Source organism: Xenopus tropicalis, chromosome 4 (genome assembly GCF_000004195.4).
Source record: "Xenopus tropicalis strain Nigerian chromosome 4, UCB_Xtro_10.0, whole genome shotgun sequence".
Lineage (NCBI taxonomy): Eukaryota > Metazoa > Chordata > Amphibia > Anura > Pipidae > Xenopus > Xenopus tropicalis.
This window is the reverse complement of record NC_030680.2, coordinates 10,841,125-10,862,337: the sequence shown is the minus strand read 5'-3', so window position 1 is coordinate 10,862,337 and position 21,213 is coordinate 10,841,125. Positions and strand designations below refer to the sequence as shown.

Sequence of the window (21,213 nt, the reverse complement as noted above, 5' to 3'; positions counted from 1 at the left end):
TACATGAGTGATACTCAGAGTTCCCTGTATAACTCAGCCTGCAGCCTTGTGCCTTTATATGGGCACAGAACCCCTCAGTGACTGCTAATATCCTTATCATTTACAGTAGGGGGTACATTATCCCTTATAATACATGAGTGATACTCAGAGTTCCCTGTATAACTCAGCCTGCAGCCTTGTGCCTTTATATGGGCACAGAACCCCTCAGTGACTGCTAATATCCTTATCATTTACAGTAGGGGGTACATTATCCCTTATAATACATGAGTGATACTCAGAGTTCCCTGTATAACTCAGCCTGCAGCCTTGTGCCTTTATATGGGCACAGAACCCCTCAGTGACTGCTAATATCCTTATCATTTACAGTAGGGGGTACATTATCCCTTATAATACATGAGTGATACTCAGAGTTCCCTGTATAACTCAGCCTGTAGCCTTGTGCCTTTATATGATCACAGACAGTAGGGCACTGTGACAGAGATGGATATGGGAGTGATTGATATGACAGTAATGCTCTATACTGGGGGTTAACCATACTGCACTGTTAGAGAATCTCATGACATTGCCAGGGGAGACTGTATATTATTTTACACAGGAGTCAAACTCAAATCCCTCCTAATGATACAAGATTATACCCAGAAGCCTTTGTGTTTTTGTTAAAGGGCCCCCAGAACAAAGGGAGTTTGTTTAAAGGAGAAACAAGGCGCTGGCTCTTTAGCCAGGGAGGGGGGATTGAAAGAAGCGGCAGATAATGGACACAAGTTCCGCTTGACAGAGAAAATCCTCCAATTACAGTCCTTTTAAAGGCTGAATTATTAATGCGGGCTGGGGGGGGGCTGGCTAATGGCCAAGATGAAAGGATCTGTCGCTCAGGCGGCTGAAGTGTTGGGTCAGTGAAGGGAAAATGGTGGAATTTCAGGGGGGCGGGGGGGGTTCCTTACTGTTTGTCAAACACGGTCTCAGTGCCACCTTCCTATCTCATGTTTATAATATTTATATACAGCTGTAACTATACCCCCCCCCCAGCATATGCACCACATCAAAGCGCACGTGCTCCGCCAGGGACTCGTTGAACTATCATTCCCCCCCAACGGCCAAAGGGAATTGTAGTTCAGCAACAGTCGAAGGGCTGCTGAGCGCTACATTACACCCTTGTGCAGACGCCATGGAGGGGCCAGTAAAGGGCAAGTGGCAGCAGATTTTTATTTTGCTTTATTTATATAGTGGTGCCAGTTGTTCACACAAGTCCCTTCGGCAGTGGAGCTTACACTCTAATTTTGTGTCTCCTGAGGGGGTCCAGCTCCTGTGCTAATACCACTTGCTGAACCCAACACTGATTGGGCCGTACTCTAGCTACCATTATGCTTCGGAGAGGGATTAAGGACTGGTACCACCAATAAACTTGGCTTTATAGGCCTGTGTAGGTGGCCAAAACCAAGGCCAATGTGAACCATATTTGGTGAAAGCCTGGCCATGTATTGATTCTTCTTAAGGTTCTCCCTACAAAAGTCCAATTGTTGGCCAAGGGTCCCATCAACTGGGTGACCTTCCAACGTATGGCCAGTGTGACTCAAGCAAAGGACTAGATTGGAACACTCCCATGACAGCTTACAGGTAGGGTTGCCGCCATCTTTAAAAAAAAATAATACCAGCTGGTATCAGGCCCGGATTTTAAATCTTCACGCCCATAGACCAGGCACCTTTTGCTGCCCTCCTGCTGCCACCCCAACATTACCCACCACCTCCAATGTGGCACCCTAGCAATATGGAAATTAGCCACCCTAGGCCCAGGTCTTTGTGGCCTTCCCACAAATCCAGGAGAAAGGGCAATCAGTGATGCAAGGGGGCAGGGTGATGATGTCATGGGGCAGGCTATGATGTAATGGGCATATTGATGACTTAGGGCTCTGGCACACGGGGAGATTAATCTTCGCTGGTGGGATGGCATTTCGGGGAGATTAGTCGCCCGCGAACAGGGAGATTTGTCGCGGGTGACTAATCACCCTGAAATGCCATCCCACCAGCGAAGATGTAAATCGCCAGTGGGATGGCATACGCGGCAGCGCGATTTCACTGACATCGTGGAAGTTTCCTCTCAAGGCAATGATGATGATGTCATGGGGCAGGCTATGAAGTAACGCACATATTGATGACATATTGATGACTTAGGGCTCTGGCACACGGGGAGATTAGTCGCAACAAATATCCCTGTTCGCGGGCGACTAAATCTCCCCGAAATGCCATCCCACCAGCGAAGATGTAAATCGCCGGTGGGATGGCATACGCGGCGGCGCGATTTCACTGAAATCGTGGAAGTTCCCTCTCAAGGCAACTTCCGTGATTTCAGTGAAATCGCGGAAGCCGCCGCGTATGCCATCCCACCGGCGATTTACATCTTCGGGGGAGATTAGTCGCATGCGAACAGGGAGATTTGTCGCGGATGGCTAATGTCCCCTTGTTCCAGAGCCCTTAAGGTGGCCATACACGGGCCAATTGTAGCTGCCGATATTGGTTCCTTTGACCAATTCGGCAGCTTATCGGCCCGTGGAGGGGCACAAACGTCGGGCCTGCCCGATCGACATCTGGCCTGAAATCGGGCAGATATCGTTTGGGCAGGTTAAAAAATTTCATCGAATCGGGGACCGCATTGGCTTGTTGACGCAGTCCCCGAACCAATGGCCTGAACCGTGGCCTGAATTCACCCAATATGGCCCCCCCGTAGGTGGGGGGATATCAGGAGAAGAACCGCTCGCTTGGCGACCTCGCCAGGCGAGCGGATCTTAACGTGTATTTAGGTGGGTGGAACATGGCGCAGATCTTTGATGGGTTGGAACAGAGAAGAGGTAAGGTGCCATTATTGGGAGCAGGAGTTGGGACAGAACCTAAGTATATACAAATGGCAAAAGTCAAAGGATTTAGTTACCCTTTAACTGTCTCATCATAACCACAAGTGGTGATACGGTAAATAGCGGCGAAACGACTTCGTACGTATAACAGCGCCTGTAAAATCTGTTGAGCATGGGTGTTTGGGTAGGAGGAAGGCTGAAGCTGCTATTTTGTCACTTTAACTGACGACAGATGGGCAGCAAACAGTTTGTTCCAGAAACCTCCATCTTAACTTACATCCTGTAAAATATTCATGCACTATAAAGCGGCGCGCTCGCAATATAGTGTGCAACAGCTTGCATGGTAATGATTAAATGAGGCATGGCTTGTATTACTTAGGCTCAATTTCTCCTTCTTTTTTATTTCTTTTTAATTTTTAGGTCTTCCTTTAAAAAAAAATGTTTAGAAATGTGTAAGTGCCCTGAGAGCGGGAAATGTACGAAAATAGTGTGTGATGTACAGTTGGGCCGCTGTCCTTCCTGCTGGGGGGGGCACCGCCGAATACTCACAGCCATTTCTATCAATATGCAGCCTAATAGCAAATGTCAATCTTGGGGTCTCCAAAAATGTGCTGATTTAGCACGGTGCTAAAAGCCTGTTAGGCCATAAACACTTTGCCATGAACCTTCCCCCCACCCTTAGGTACTACCTGCAGCCATAATGGCATAATGGCACGCCATTAACATCAATGTACAAACAGGATTCAGAACATTTTTACCTCATGAACCTTTCCAACAGTTTCCCGCCAAAATTCCCCAAACCACTTGTCTCTCTCTCCCTCAGTTAGAGTATCATATACTTGTGTTACCCCTCACCCTGCGCTAAGGGGGCCCAGCCTAAAGGCCAGTTAGGGGGGGGATTTGGGGTGAGTGCTTATTTGTGCCCTGGGTACCCCTGGAACTATAGCAGGGTGACTGTTACCCCAATGTTTCTATATATCTGTAACCTTGTTATGGGCTAAGGGGGCCCAGCCTGAAGGCCAGTTAGGGGGGATTTGGGGTGAGGGCTTATTTGTACCCTGGGTACCCCTGGAACTATAGCGGGGTGACTGTTACCCCAATGTTTCTATATATCTGTAACCTTGTTATGGGCTAAGGGGGCCCAGCCTGAAGGCCAGTTAGGGGGGGATTTGGGGTGAGTGCTTATTTGTGCCCTGGGTACCCCTGGAACTATAGCGGGGTGACTGTTACCCCAATGGTTCTATATATCTGTAACCTTGTTATGGGCTAAGGGGGCCCAGCCTGAAGGCCAGTTAGGGGGGGATTTGGGGTGAGTGCTTATTTGTGCCCTGGGTACCCCTGGAACTATAGCAGGGTGACTGTTACCCCAATGGTTCTATATATCTGTAACCTTGTTATGGGCTAAGGGGGCCCAGCCTGAAGGCCAGTTAGGGGGGGATTTGGGGTGAGTCCTTATTTGTGCCCTGGGTACCCCTGGAACTATAGCAGGGTGACTGTTACCCCAATGGTTCTATATATCTGTAACCTTGTTATGGGCTAAGGGGGCCCAGCCTGAAGGCCATTTAGGGGGGGATTTGGGGTGAGTCCTTATTTGTGCCCTGGGTACCCCTGGAACTATAGCAGGGTGATTGTTACCCCAATGTTTCTATATATCTGTAACCTTGTTATGGGCTAAGGGGGCCCAGCCTGAAGGCCAGTTAGGGGGAGATTTGGGGTGAGTGCTTATTTGTGCCCTGGGTACCCCTGGAACTATAGCAGGGTGACTGTTACCCCAATGTTTCTATATATCTATATTTTGGGAGAGTGCTTGTTTTGTCCTACAAGAAAGAACATTCTCACATACACCTTATTAGGAAAGTTTCTTTGCTTGGCCCTCAGTAATTCCCATAGGGTCACTAACCTGCAAGCATTTTACAGGGATTACTAAGGATTAGAACCTGACCCGTTCTCGACAGAGGCCACAGCAATATCATTATAAAACGGAGTATTATGTATGTGGCGTATTCAGGTCACTGGAAAGTCTCAGCCAAGAGAAGCATTGATGGGAACCATAGACGCATTATTGTACTTGTCAGAAGCAATCAGTCTGTTAATTGGAATTGGAATCTGAATTTCATCTTGTTCGTTAAAACATAGAAATTCCAGGTGTATTAAGGTGGCCATACACAGGCTGATTTCATTTATCTGCCTGTGGGTACCAGGGGCCTCACAGACTGACATCTGGCTTTTGAATTTGGCCAGATTTCGATCGGACAGGTTTGATAATTAATCCTTCAGTGTGTAATGATAAATGTTAAAGTTTTTCTCTCCCTACTATACCTGCTATCCCACAGCCCCAGTCCCTTCCCAGAGGCTATTATCCCCCCACTGCTACTATAGCCACCATCTCTCCCTACTATACCTGCTATCCCACAGCCCCAGTCCCTTTCCAGAGGCTACTATCCCCCCACTGCTACTATAGGCACCATCTCTCCCTACTATACCTGCTATCCCACAGCCCCAGTCCCTTCCCAGAGGCTATTATCCCCCCACTGCTACTATAGGCACCATCTCTCCCTACTATACCTGCTATCCCACAGCCCCAGTCCCTTCCCAGAGGCTATTATCCCCCCACTGCTACTATAGGCACCATCTCTCCCTACTATACCTGCTATCCCACAGCCCCAGTCCCTTCCCAGAGGCTATTATCCCACTGCTACTATAGGCACCATCTCTCCCTACTATACCTGCTATCCCACAGCCCCAGTCCCTTCCCAGAGGCTATTATCCCACTGCTACTATAGGCACCATCTCTCCCTACTATACCTGCTATCCCACAGCCCCAGTCCCTTCCCAGAGACTATTATCCCACTGCTACTATAGGCACCATCTCTCCCTACTATACCTGCTATCCCACAGCCCCAGTTCCTTCCCAGAGGCTATAATCCCACTGCTACTATAGGCACCATCTCTCCCTACTATACCTGCTATCCCACAGCCCCAGTCCCTTCCCAGAGGCTATTATCCCCCCACTGCTACTATAGGCTCCATCTCTCCCTACTATACCTGCTATCCCACAGCCCCAGTCCCTTCCCAGAGGCTATTATCCCCCCACTGCTACTATAGGCACCATCTCTCCCTACTATACCTGCTATCCCACAGCCCCAGTCCCTTCCCAGAGGCTATTATCCCCCCACTGCTACTATAGGCACCATCTCTCCCTACTATACCTGCTATCCCACAGCCACAGGCCTTCTTAGACAAATAACTCAGAGAGGCTACTGGGAATTGTAGTTTACAGTAAAAGCAGGACTTTTGCTAACAGACTACCCTTGTCCATTTTCCTACAGAGAGCCAGCTTTTACCCGGCAATAACCACACCACAGAGTGTAACATCCCGGGCAACTTTATGTGCAGTAACGGGCGCTGCATCCCTGGCGGCTGGCAGTGCGACGGGAACCCAGATTGCTTTGATGAAAGCGACGAGAAAGAATGCCGTAAGTCACCACAACCTATTCCCTTTCAGTGGTTGTGTTTTGCCTTTACAGTTGGAATCCCCACTTCCCCAAGCCCCGGCATTGGTCTGTGCTTCCAGTTACTGGGCTGCTTTCTTCCCATGGTCCATAGGGGACTGGTCATAGTCCCGGCTGAAAAGAAAATTTTCTACTACACTGCTTCTTATCGGTAGGGTATGGTAGTTTGGTTGAGTATGTTGATCAGGCAGGACCTCAAGCGTGCCCTGTATGTTCAGGCTTCCATAGCAGGGCCCAGCACCCATGGGATCCAGTTAAGTTAGAAAGCTAATATCCTTGGCCTTCCCAAGGTACGCCCCATGAGTTCTGATGGTGGCCCTGGGTCTTTTACTAGGCCCAATTCAATTGGACCTGGTACTAAAAAAAGCCCCCTGTGAAATACTATAGTAATGGAAAGGGAGTTTAGCCAGGGACTAGGCTAGGAAGCTGATAGACACTTGGAACTAGGTGCATTGTGCAGTATCTTTAATTCACCTATACAATGGTTACATTTTATTGTACCCACTGTTCTCCCATTACAGTGCAGTCATTTTTCCCCCTACTGCTCACTTCCTGCCCATGTACTGCTCACTTCCTGCCCATGTACTGCTCACTTCCTGCCCACGATATTACATTTGCCAAGGTACCACAGGAAATGACTGCAGATATAACCTTTTACTTCCTGCCTGCTAAAGCTTTTGTAAATGGTAAAATACCAAACCTGTCTTATTTAAGCTAAAAAGGGCTGTGTCACTGAAAATAATAAAGGGCACAAGCTATAATATCATCAAAATATTATAGAAAAAGAAAAAATGATGACATTATTATTATACTAATACTCGGCTGCAGAAAATGTCTAGTCATTTTCTTACATATATATCTGAAAGTCTAAATGGCATGTAATATTATATTGTTTGTGCCCATATTTTGGAATAATATATCTGTGCTAGTGCAATCATTTCAGCCTGAGCAGCGTGGAAGGCACATGCTTCTACTGCCCCTTCTGGTCAAGCTCTGAATTGCAGCTGAGCTGCACACACTACTATACATACTGCAAACACTGTATATATATATATATATATATTCTGTGCTTCCCATACTACTATAAGCAGTGATATCCATTAAGATTTAGAGCCACGAGAGGAGCAAGATCCCTGCCCCGTAGAGCTTGCAATCCAACTGAAAGTAACCTAGAAGCGGCTGCTGGTTGGCCAGCTGAAAGGGTTAAAGAGTTGAATATTCAGTGATAGTTGCTTAAATTTAGCATGCATTCGGGTGTCGTTCTGAGCAGATGGAGCCTCGGCAGGAATGCATATAAATTCCTATGATTTAGTCTACGGGGCAAAACCACATGCTATTCCTCTGGGGCAGGTTGCATATTGCTATATTTAGCAATATTATATATTATGTACAGGTATGGGATCTGTTATCCGGAACCTGGTTATCCAGAAAGCTTAGAAGGAAGGCAATTTGGATCTACCTTAAGTCTGCTAATATTAAATAAACCCAATAGGGCTGTTCTGCCCCAATAAGGGGTAATTATATCTTAGTTGGGATCAAGTACAGGTACTGTTTTATTATTACAGAGAAAAGGGAATCATTTAACCATTAAATAAACCCAATAGGGCTGTTCTGCCCCCAATAAGGGGTAATTATATCTTAGTTGGGATCAAGTACAGGTACTGTTTTATTATTACAGAGAAAAGGGAATCATTTAACCATGAAATAAACCCAATAGGGCTGTTCTGCCCCAATAAGGGCTAATTATATCTTAGTTGGGATCAAGTACAGGTACTGTTTTATTATTACAGAGAAAAGGGAATCATTTAACCATTAAATAAACCTAATAGGGCTGTTCTGCCCCCAATAAGGGGTAATTATATCTTAGTTGGGATCAAGTACACGTACTGTTTTATTATTACAGAGAAAAGGTAATCATTTAACCATTAAATAAACCCAATAGGGCTGTTCTGCCCCAATAAGGGCTAATTATATCTTAGTTGGGATCAAGTACAGGTACTGTTTTATTATTACAGAGAAAAGGGAATCATTTAACCATTAAATAAACCCAATAGGGCTGTTCTGCCCCCAATAAGGGGTAATTATATCTTAGTTGGGATCAAGTACAGGTACTGTTTTATTATTACAGAGAAAAGGGAATCATTTAACCATTAAATAAACCCAATAGGGCTGTTCTGCCCCCAATAAGGGGTAATTATATCTTAGTTGGGATCAAGTACAGGTACTGTTTTATTATTACAGAGAAAAGGGAATCATTTAACCATTAAATAAACCCAATAGGGCTGTTCTGCCCCCAATAAGGGGTAATTATATCTTAGTTGGGATCAAGTACAGGTACTGTTTTATTATTACAGAGAAAAGGGAATAATTTAACCATTAAATAAACCCAATAGGGCTGTTCTGCTCCAATAAGGGGTAATTATATCTTAGTTGGGATCAAGTACAGGTACTGTTTTATTATTACAGAAGAAAGGGAATCACTTTGAAAATTTAGAATGATTTGCTTATAATGGAGTCTATGGGAGATGGCCTTTCCGTAACTTGGAACTTTCTGGATAATAGGTTTCCGGATAATGGATCCCATACCTGTAAGCAAATAATTCTAATTTTTGAAGATTATTTCCTTTCTCTCTGTAATAATAAAACAGTACCTTGTACGTGAGCCCAACTAAGATATAATTAATACTCACTGGAGGCAAAACAATCCTATTGGGATTAATGTTTAATTTATTTTTTAGTAGATTTAGGGTAAAGACACACAGAGCTACTAGTAGCAGCTACTTGTCACGGCTACTAAAATAGACAATGCTGATCATTTACTGATAATTGTCTCTACGTGTGTTTTAGAAGAGGCAATTCTCAGTATTGTCTATGGCAGGGGATTTTAGTAGCCGTACTTAGTAGCTTAGTGTGTCCTCGCCCTTAAGGTATGGAGACCCAAATTACAGAAAGACTCCTTATCCGGAAAACCCTAGGTAGCCAGCATTCTGCATAACAGTTCCCATACCTGTAATTATATTATGTACCTACCAATGTTAAAATGTTTTCTATCCTGTAGGAACAATGTGTGCTGCATGTCGGAACAAAATTAGCTCAGTCTGCAGCATTCCCCTTAACTCACTTTTAATGCAATGTGATATCAGATGAAGAATAGATGAATGCACTGTGACCACACTGATCCCCCGAGGGATTCGTTTATGCAGAGGTCATGGAGAAGGGCAATATCCTTCATGTTACAAATACGAAGAAGGTCATATAATGAGCAGCTCTGGATTACTGTCCCCTGGCCTACACTGATCTCAAGTTATTGTCTGTTTATTATATTTCAAGCTGAAAATGGAAGAATTTCGTTAAGACACACACACAAAAGTCTGTGCAGCGACGCATTTCTTGCATGTAGGATATCTGTCACTGCCCTGGGCTCGGTGTCTCGGGCTCAACTAACATCACTCACTTCCAATTCTTCTCTTTCCTCTTTGTCTTTATCTGGGTCAGCGACAGAGGCACAACGCAAGCGAATCAGATCAATGCTGACAGGTGAATAGCCTCCCCCAGATCTGTGTTCACATACAGCAGGCCTTATTACAATTGCATGGCTTTTATTGTTTGTACTGTACCATTCGGCCCTTTCCTGCACATAACCCTGCATGGCTTGTCTGCAAAATGACTGTAAATTGCACCCTGGCTGTAGGTAAATTGTATGTATTGCTTTGCATTTGCCTTATATCTCTATAGAAGCTGCCATATTGTACAGTACAGTATGGGGGTACAGCCTATTGTGTGCCCAGAACATTCTTTTTCTGTATATTTGTATTTATAGATATGGGTAGGAGGTGCCATAGTGTTTCCCTTAGACAGTACAGTATGGGGGTACAGCTTATTGTGTGCCCAGAACATTCCTTTTCTGTATATTTGTATTTATACATATGGGTAGGAGGTGCCATAGTGTTTCCCTTAGACAGTACAGTATGGGGGTACAGCTTATTGTGTGCCCAGAACATTCCTTCTCTGTATATTTGTATTTATACATATGGGTAGGGGGTGCCATAGTGTTTCCTTTAGACAGTACAGTATGGGGGTACAGCTTATTGTGTGCCCAGAACATTCCTTCTCTGTATATTTGTATTTATACATATGGGTAGGAGGTGCCATAGTGTTTCCCTTAGACAGTACAGTATGAGGGTACAGCTTATTGTGTGCCCAGAACATTCCTTCTCTGTATATTTGTATTTATACATATGGGTAGGGGGTGCCATAGTGTTTCCCTTAGACAGTACAGTATGGGGGTAGAGCTTATTGTGTGCCCAGAACATTCCTTCCCTGTATATTTGTATTTATACATATGGGTAGGGGGTGCCATAGTGTTTCCCTTAGACAGTACAGGATCTGGGTACAGCTTATTGTGTGCCCAGAACATTCCTTCTCTGTATATTTGTATTTATACATATGGGTAGGAGGTGCCATAGTGTTTCCCTAAGACAGTACAGTATGGGGGTACAGCTTATTGTGTGCCCAGAACATTCCTTCTCTGTATATTTGTATTTATACATATGGGTAGGGGGTGCCATAGTGTTTCCCTTAGACAGTACAGTATGGGGGTACAGCTTATTATGTGCCCAGAACATTCCTTCTCTGTATATTTGTATTTATACATATGGGAGGGAGGTGCCATAGTGTTTCCCTTAGATAGTACAGTATGGGGGTACAGCTTATTGTGTGCCCAGAACATTCCTTCTCTGTATATTTGTATTTATACACATAGGTTTAGGAGGTGCCATATTGTTTCCCTTATTTTGTGTTCCTTATACAGTACAGTATGTGAAAGCCCCACCCCTTTCTGGACTCTAGCCTATACTCCCGTGATGGCTGCCGTGTTATATGTTCACAAAACAGAGGATTGATCAATGCACACATTTTACCCAGCAGCAGCAACCAATCAGATATTTGCTTCTTAAGGGCTGACTAGAAAGATGCATCCTGCTTATTGGTTGTTATGTGTTGCTAGGCCTATAGCAGGCTTGCTCGCCCCCTATAGTTCCCTCATGAATCACGCCATTGCCAAGTCACAATACTTCACATAACCCCCATATGGCTGCCCTAACTATTTACCTCAGGCGCCCACCAACTTTGCAGGATGCCCATTACAGCCACCCTTGTTTGGACCCCCCACAGGCACCTCTGTTTGTATATAGATAAAACCCTGGGGGCTGAGACCCAGGACCCCTTATAAACAGCAATGAATGTAGTGTTTATTTGCAGGGTCATATTTATGGCACTAGAGCCGCCATTGCTGGTCAGCAGGTCATGGCATCATAAATGACTGCAGAGCTGCTGCCTGGGACTGGCCTGAGGGCAAGGAAAAGTTTCATGAGGGAAAGTCTCTGGGGAAGGTATTTCACATAAGGAGCCCATGTGAGGCTTAACTGATTTATGATGCCCCCCTCAGAAAGGCGGCTAAGCCCAGATAAACACTTCATGTTGGTACAGTGTCATGTGACCTGGCAGACATGTTAGCTCCAGGCTTTGTGTCTGTCACAGCGGGGGAAGGATTAGCATTCTCTGACACACAGAGACACTCAAATCCAACAGAGTCAGGACATCAAAGGACACTGAGATCCCCCCCCCCCCTGTATAGAAATGGGGGAATCCCAGTATCTGGTCTCAGGCAGAGGGGCTCAGGCCTTCATCTTCCCAGTGGACATGAGGGAATGGCGATGGCAAAATAACTTCATAGCACAATGCCAGCCTCCGGGGTTTTCCCTCATTACATGACAGATACATGGATTATCTAGAAAGGTGCAACTTTCACAATGGCTGGGGGGGCAAATCACTGAAGCAAAGAGCCTTATAGTGGCATAATGACTTAATAGCCACACAGCCGGTCGTGCCGAATGCTCAGTAAGAAATCTATTAGCTGAGCATATTACAGACCTATAAGCCTTAGGTTGGATTCTAGTAACTGTTGTTTCACCAAAAAAACAATCTTTTAGTCATCTAATCAGCATATGTGCTCCCCTGCACTGATCACTGCTCTGTATACGTAGCCAAAGGGAGATGTTGCCCCAGTACTGCCACCTATGTCTTGCCCTAGGTATTTGCTGTAGTCAGCAGTGGAATATCAACACCTTCCAAACTCTAAAGCAGTTGTTCCCAAAATGTTGGATTTGCCCCTCTAGTGGGGGGCTTCAAGCAGTGGCAGGGAGGGCTCAGCCTGAAGGCCAGTTAGGTTCCAAACTGAGGAGAACGACCATCTGCCCTCCTAAATACACCTGAAAGTCCAGCTTGAAGTACAGGTATGGTCAGGACTGAGGAGAATGACCATCTACTCTCCTAGATAAACCTGAAAGTCCAGCTTGAAGGACAATTAGGGTAAGAATTGAGGAGGATGGCCATTTGCTCTCTTTACTATGGCTGATACATTAGATAGCTTCAAGAAGGGGTTGGATGGGTATTTAGCAAGTGAGGGAATACAGAGTTATGGGAGAACTTAGTACAAGCTGATCCAGGGACTGGTCCGATTGCCATCTTGGAGTCAGGAAGGATATTTTTCCCCTCTGCGCAAATTAGAGAGGTTCAGATGGGGTTTTTCTGTATCAACTAGCAGTTAGGCAGGTTATATATATATAGGCATTATGGTTGAACTTGATGGACGTATGTCTTTTTTCAACCTAATTTACTATGTTACTATGTTACTTACAATGTAGATGCACCTGAAAGTCTAGGTTGAAGGACAGGTAGGGTGAGAATTGAGGAGAATGACCATCCGCTCTCCTAGATATAGCTCAAAGGCCAGCTCGAAGGGACAGTTAGGGTGAGAATTGAGGAGAATGACCATCCGCTCTCCTAGATATAGCTCAAAGGCCAGCTTGAAGGGACAGTTAGGGTGAGAATTGAGGAGAATGATCATCCACTCTCCTAGATATAGCTCAAAGGCCAGCTTGAAGGGACAGTTAGGGTGAGAATTGAGGAGAATGATCATCCGCTCTCCTAGATATAGCTCAAAGGCCAGCTTGAAGGGGCAGTTAGGGTGAGAATTGAGGAGAATGATCATCCGCTCTCCTAGATATAGCTCAAAGGCCAGCTTGAAGGGGCAGTTAGGGTGAGAATTGAGGAGAATGACCATCTGTTCTCCTAGATATAGCTAAAAGGCCAGCTTGAAGGGACAGTTAGGGAGAGAACTGAGGAGAATGACCATCCGCTCTCCTTGATATAGCTCAAAGCCCAGCTTGAAGAGACAGGGTGAGAATTGAGGCAAATGACCATCATCTCTTGTAGATATATCTCAAAGGCCAGCTTGAAGAGACAGTTAGGGTAAGAATTGAGGTAAATGACCATCTACTCTTCTAGATTCACCTGAGAGTACAGCTTGGAGTTAGGGAGAGAACATGTGGGGAATATGTATTTGATGCCTATGAGTTCATAGAACTATGGCTGAATGGCTGATATACCCAAAATCTGTCCTCTTTTTATGACTGGGGCATTGACCAAAGGTTGAAGTGTTTGACAACCACTGCATAATGGGTTGGAGGATACTGTTGCTTTTGGAATTTAGTAGCTAATTTGGGATCCAACAATTGGCCAGGGTACCTGTCTTCTTTTAGATAAAAGAAAGCATTCTAACTCCCTGTTGGGCTTCAAGCTGGGCTTTTGGGCTTCTTCAAGCTGAACTACACTCAGGTGTATCTGGGAATATCCATCAAAGCATTCTGGGAATATCCAGCAGAGCAAATAAACATTCACACCAACTTTACTTTCCCTAATGTCTACAGGGTTTCTAAAGGCATCTCCTACCCGCTGTGTAAATAAAGAACTGCAGAGGTGGAATGGGCACATAATAAGCCATAAACCTTCAAGCTGGGCTTTCAAGAGTAGATAGTAGATAGGGAGCAAATAGGCATTCTTTCTAATTGGCCTTTAGTCTGGAGCTAAGGTTCTGGGTACCCCTAGACTGGCAGCCCCACAATTAGGTAACTTTTAATATAAACCCATGCCACACTTATGATATTTCAGTGGCAGATTTCAGATTTGAAGCTCTACTGAGACACCTCAGGAAGTATTTGGTTGCTCTTACTTGGATCTGTTCTTATTATTAGAAAAGGCTCAGTCCTTGTATGGCTCCGAATTAGCAATTCTGGCTTCCTCTAAAAGAGAAATTTGGCTTCCTTCTCCTTCCCTCGGCCCCAATCTCTGTCTCCTTTTTTCATCGTATTAAGAGGTCAGCGGATTGTGAGAGCTGCAGCTGCGGCTAAAGCCTTGCATGAAAGTGATCTCTGTCCTCTTCTCTGTGATCCAAACAGAGCTCGCCAGGGCCTTGTTTTCTCTCTCTCTTTGCGGTTTGGTGCCAGAGCAAATAAGATGAGGCACTGAAATGCGTCCAAGTTCCAGAGAAAGAGAGAGAGACAATGGGCTCGGAGGAAGTGGGGCAGTAAATGGCATTTTATACATTCAGCAGCCGCTAAACATAAACAGCAAGGGCAGGTGCCCCTCTTTAGATGTGAGGGTGCAGACAAGAGACCCATAGGGACATCTCTATGTTTCTCCTTTTCTGTCTTCCGATTGGTTTTCCTTCTCTATCCTTTTATAATGCTCAGCCGTCTGTTCTTGTCCCCGCAGCGAGAGCCAGATCAAGGTGCGGACCGAACTTTTTCCCATGCACGAGCGGCATCCACTGCATCATTGCCCGGTTCCAGTGCAACGGTTTCGAGGACTGCCCCGATGGGAGCGACGAGGAGAACTGCAGTGAGTGAGGCCGATAGGAAGATCCACGCATTTCATACAAATGTGGGGAAAGATATATAGGGGCTTAGTTATCAAAGTACACCACTCGACCTCTTTATGAGACACATTTTATGCCCTCAGTTGGGACGAGTAGTTCTGCAGTATTCATTAAAGGGGTGGATCAACTTCAGGTTAACTTATAGAATAGCTTATTCTTCACAACTTTTTAATTGGACTTCATTTTGTCATTTTGTATTGTTTTTTAATTATTTTCCTTCCTCTTCTGACCCTTTCCAGCTTTCAAATGGGGGTCACTGACCCCGGCCACCCATAAACTACTTTTTATTACTATATCTTTTATTTAGGCCCTCCTCTATTCATAGATTAGTCTCTCATTCAAACTTTAGTTTCCCTAATGGCTAATGGGTGTCTAAAGGCATCTCCTACACCCCACTGTACAAATAAAGAACTGCAGAGGTGGAATGTTCTGGGTGCATAATAAGCCATAAACCTTCAAGCTGGGCTTCCAGGAGTATCTAAGGGAGCAAACAGGCATTCTCCCTGAGTCTTACCTTAACTGGCCTTTAGTCTAGAGCTAAGGTTCTAGATACCCCTAGGGGGGCAGCCATACAATTTGGTAACAACTAGTATAAACCCATGCCATACTCATGATATTTTAGTGATAGATTTCAGATATGAAGCGCTACTGAGACACCTACGGAAGTATTTGGTTGCTCTCACTTGTAGCCTCTTGTATCTGTTCTTATAATTAGAAAAAGCTCAGTCCTTGTATGGCTCAGAACAGAATTAGCAATTCTGGCTTCCACTAAAGGAGACATTGGGCTTCCTTCTCCTTCCCTCGGCCCCAGTCTATATGTTATTGTTACTTTTTATTACTTGTCTTTTATATAGGCCCTCCTCTATTCATAGTCCAGTCTCTCATTCAACCCAATGCCTGGTTGATAGGTTAAATTGGACCCTAGCAACCACATAGGTCCTGAAATTCCAAACTGGAGAGCTGCTAAACAAACTAAATAATTCAAAAACTGCAAATGAAGGCCAATTGCAAATTGTCTTTAAATAGCAGTCTCTACAAAACTTATTTTCAAGGTGAACAACCTCTTTAAGAGTTGTTGAGTTATACAGAGAATGTTTTGGTCTGATCAGTCCCTGCTTCAGAGGCACTTACAGCCTACGTGAACCCCCACCCTCTGGTTTGTTTGGAGGGGTAACTTGGCTGTCACCAACGGGCTTGTAAATTGCTTTGGGAGCCAGTGGTTTAAAAGCTCTTTGTTAAAGGGACATAAAAGTCCCAAAACAATTTTGCCTGCACGCCTTCAATTAATAAAGTGCTCACATCCACAGGAGCTCTGTGCAATGTAATGGAATCCCTGCACTGCTCCAGCAGCCTCTGTGATATCCTGTGGCCCCGCAGGTGCCAATCACCTCTCCATATGCTCTCGACAAGGGTTCTAAGTGCTTTATGTACTAGTGCCACTAGTTTATTAAGTGAGGGGGAGACCATACTGCGTAGGGAAGGACAGGCATTGCTGCACATACAGCACATACAGCAAACTACTGAACCACGGGCCCTTGTACTAAAAAGAAACAGCCCCCCCCCGCCCAACCAGTAGATGTGCCTTTAAAGGCATTTTTGCCCCCTAAGGGAAAAGCATAAGCCAAAACAAATACATGCACTGATGCTGTGCAATAGCCTCTAAGATTTCCTGGACCTTCAACTCCAAGAATATGCAGCGTAGCTTAAGGCAGAGAAACAGAGGTAGGGTTGCCACCCAACCAGTATTATACCAGCTGGTAAAATACCAGCCAGGGCCTGGGTTGGTATTACAGATTTACTGGCAATGTAGTTGCCTGTACATTCCACCTCCTATGTCCCTCTTCCAGCTCCCTTTCTAATCTGCCTTGCTCCCTATGTACCCTTGAATTTGGCCTCTAACGTCATGTCCTGCCCCCACTTACATCATAACCCCGCCTCAACATAAGGGCCCACCCCCCCTTGTGGACCTGCCCTCTATCCTGGCCAGTAAGAACATTGACAAAAGGTGGCAACCCTAAACACAGGCCGAGAATCAGCCGCTACGCTGGCATCAGCCTTTCCCTGCGCCTTCCTTATTGCTTTTGCATTGGCCCAGGTGGAGTAGATTTTAGCCCCTAAGCACACGAGTATGGGTTTTGGGGGGGCAAATTCCACTCTGTGTGCACCCAGCGAAGAAACTAATCCTTGGTCTGTATTTATCCATAGGCTGAGATTCATCTCATGTGGCATTAGCCATACACGGGCCAATTTTAGCTGCCGATAATGGTCTTTTAGACCGTTTAGGCAGCTTATCTGCCTGTATATGGGCATGAACGGCAGGCCTCTCCGACCAACATCTGGCCTGAAATCGGGCAGAATTCTATCGGGCAGGTTTGATTTTTCCACCGGATCAGGGACCATCGGCTCGTTGATGTAGTCCCCGGACCGGATGTTTTAATTAGATCATTTGGGCCTAGGACTGATTTAGCGCAATATCGCCCACCCGTAGGTGGGCATATCAGGAGAAGATCCACTCGTTTGGCAATTGTCCCAGACAAGGAGACCTTACAGTGTATGGCCACCTTAACACTTAAAGATCTGCTTCATTGGCAAGGTCACTAAATAAGCAGATCTTTACCCAATTTAACAACCCAAACATTGGGTCAGTTAATCAGGCTGATTTCATTGTTGGCCCGGGGAACCTGTTGGGTGAGGACTGCATCAATGCATGCATGTGGTCTTCATCCAATGGGATTTTCAGACCTTCTCTATAGCTATCTGGTTGGTTGTCCCAGCAGATATAGGTGAGGTAGACTCTTCCAACAAACAAAATTTGCTTCCCTCGGGGGTGACAACAGCAGGGATCTACAGTATGTGTATCTTAATATCAGGGGTTGGACTGGATCTCTTAGGACCCACTAGAGAACCATACAGCCAGGGCCCACTATCACAAAAGTAAGACAGTGCCAAATATTATAGATGTTTCTGTATATATATATATATGTCTGTGGGGGAGAAGGCCAGGTGGATGCTCTTACTTTCTGGCTGGTCACTCCGACCCTGCTTAATACATTTTTCTGAAGGCGTATCCGGCGCTTTAAGCTCAGTGTCCCTTACACAGACCATTACTAATCCCTCCGGCTACCACCCAGCGAGTTCTGAACGCCCACAGGCAAGTACAGACATGAAAGCCGGCAGTCATTTCTTCTTCTGATCTATGAGCTGGGGATTATAGAGCAGAGGCAAAACCACTCTTTCTTATGGATCTGCAATACGCAGCATCCCCTCTTGCTAAACTGCAGCTCTCAGCATTGGCCAAGTCTATGGGAGATGATCTTTCCATAATTCAGAACTTTCTGGATAATGGATTTCCAGATAAGGGGTCCGATGCCTGTACTAAAAAGTATATTTTTATGAAAATTGTTTATTTTGATGAAGCAGGGTTTTAATTATAAGCTGCTGAGAACTACCTTGTACAGTATCCGTTATCCTGAAAGCTCCAAATTACAGGAAGGCCATCTCCCATAGAATCCACTTTAATCATTTTTTTAAATGATTTCCTTTTTCTCTGTAGTAATTAAACAGCACCTGTAACTGATCCCAACTAAGATATAATTACCCCTTATTGGGGGCAGAACAGCCCTATTGGGTTTATTTAATGGTTAAATGATTCCCTTTTCTCTGTAATAATAAAACAGTACCTGTACTTGATCCCAACTAAGATATAATTACCCCTTATTGGGGGCAGAACAGCCCTATTGGGTTTATTTCATGGTTAAACGATTCCCTTTTCTCTGTAATAATAAAACAGTACCTGTACTTGATCCCAACTAAGATATAATTACCCCTTATTGGGGCAGAACAATCCTATTGGGTTTATTTAATGGTTAAATTATTCCCTTTTCTCTGTAATAATAAAACAGTACCTGTACTTGATCCCAACTAAGATATAATTACCCCTTATTGGGGGCAGAACAGCCCTATTGGGTTTATTTAATGGTTAAATGATTCCCTTTTCTCTGTAATAATAAAACAGTACCTGTACTTGATCCCAACTAAGATATAATTACCCCTTATTGGGGGCAGAACAGCCCTATTGGGTTTATTTCATGGTTAAACGATTCCCTTTTCTCTGTAATAATAAAACAGTACCTGTACTTGATCCCAACTAAGATATAATTACCCCTTATTGGGGCAGAACAATCCTATTGGGTTTATTTAATGGTTAAATTATTCCCTTTTCTCTGTAATAATAAAACAGTACCTGTACTTGATCCCAACTAAGATATAATTACCCCTTATTGGGGGCAGAACAGCCCTATTGGGTTTATTTCATGGTTAAACGATTCCCTTTTCTCTGTAATAATAAAACAGTACCTGTACTTGATCCCAACTAAGATATAATTACCCCTTATTGGGGCAGAACAATCCTATTGGGTTTATTTAATGGTTAAATTATTCCCTTTTCTCTGTAATAATAAAACAGTACCTGTACTTGATCCCAACTAAGATATAATTACCCCTTATTGGGGGCAGAACAGCCCTATTGGGTTTATTTCATGGTTAAATGATTCCCTTTTCTCTGTAATAATAAAACAGTACCTGTACTTGATCCCAACTAAGATATAATTACCCCTTATTGGGGGCAGAACAGTCCTATTGGGTTTATTTCATGGTTAAATGATTCCCTTTTCTCTGTAATAATAAAACAGTACCTGTACTTGATCCCAACTAAGATATAATTACCCCTTATTGGGGGCAGAACAGTCCTATTGGGTTTATTTAATGGTTAAATGATTCCCTTTTCTCTGTAATAATAAAACAGTACCTGTACTTGATCCCAACTAAAATATAATTACCCCTTATTGGGGCAGAACAGCCCTATTGGGTTTATTTAATGGTTAAATGATTCCCTTTTCTCTGTAATAATAAAACAGTACCTGTACTTGATCCCAACTAAGATATAATTACCCCTTATTGGGGGCAGAACAGCCCTATTGGGTTTATTTCATGGTTAAATGATTCCCTTTTCTCTGTAATAATAATTGGGTTTAAATAAAGTTTAAATTATTTTTTGTTAGACCTGAGGTATGAAGATCCATATTATGGAAGTACCCATTATCCAGAAAACCCGAGGTCCCAAGCATTCTGGATAACAGGTCCCATGCCTGTATTTCTCCCTGTTCTCACTGATTGATTTATAGATCCCCCCACATAATAGCACTGAGTTCTGTAGTCCAGGCCGTGTTAGAGCTGCAGCCATGTCAGAAGCCATGCAGTCAGTGAGAGCCCGCCCCCTGCAGGAGAAGTGGGAGGAGCACAGGCACAAATAGTGATATAAAGCAGATAAATAACACCCCCCCTTTACTCGGAACATAACTGTCTCCTTACTGTCTCTTTCAGCTGCTCACCCCTTGCTCTGCTCCAACTCCCGCTTCCACTGTAAGAACCACCTGTGCATCGATAAGAGCTTTGTGTGCGACGGACAGAACAACTGCCTGGATAACAGCGATGAGGAGCACTGCCACAGCCCACAAGGTACTGACATCCTTAATGCCAAAGCTCAGCTCGTATTGTATACCAGTCAGTAGGCTCTTACCCATAATGCTTCTGTGCATGCAACATGGATAGTATGTCTCAGGGCATCACAATCAGTAAATATGAAAATGCGGCCTCTCTTTCATCGCTGACAGCCTCTCTAAATGGAATCTCCTCGTCAGCGTCGTGTCTCTGGCCTCCTCTTTGATAGCTTTCGCTCGGCTGAGAGAATATGATAAAGAAGGTTATTACCCGGAGTCCCTAACCGCCACCGCCTCAAATGTCTGAGCACTTATAAGTCAAAAAGCAGGTTATTACGGCTAATTCCCTCGAGTCGTTTTAGGCTTCTGATGAAGGCAGGTTATTACCCAGAATCCCTTGCTTCCGTAGAGGTGACATACACGGGTTCATTATGCACCAAAGCCATTTTATTCCTAATTTCCAAGAATCCATGGCTTTTATAGAATGGCTATCCGTGCGCTTAAAGGTGGCAAAGCAGGTTATAGTCTGTAATCAGTCAGAGCGGTGCCATTCTAATGATCCGTGAGGGGACGGGCACGGC

At 44.6% G+C, this 21,213-nt stretch overlaps 1 protein-coding gene across 1 annotated transcript in view; it reads left to right on the top strand.

The window, feature by feature from the left end:
• The window catches only part of ldlrad3 (low density lipoprotein receptor class A domain containing 3), a gene marked incomplete at its 5' end in the record, with an annotated part of 80,796 nt that overhangs the window by 16,341 nt on the left and 43,242 nt on the right, over positions 1 to 21,213 (top strand). Inside the window, 3 exon segments of the mRNA NM_001102860.1 lie at positions 6,176 to 6,322; positions 14,972 to 15,097; positions 20,517 to 20,651. Of these exon segments, the coding sequence (NP_001096330.1) occupies positions 6,176 to 6,322; positions 14,972 to 15,097; positions 20,517 to 20,651 (408 nt within the window).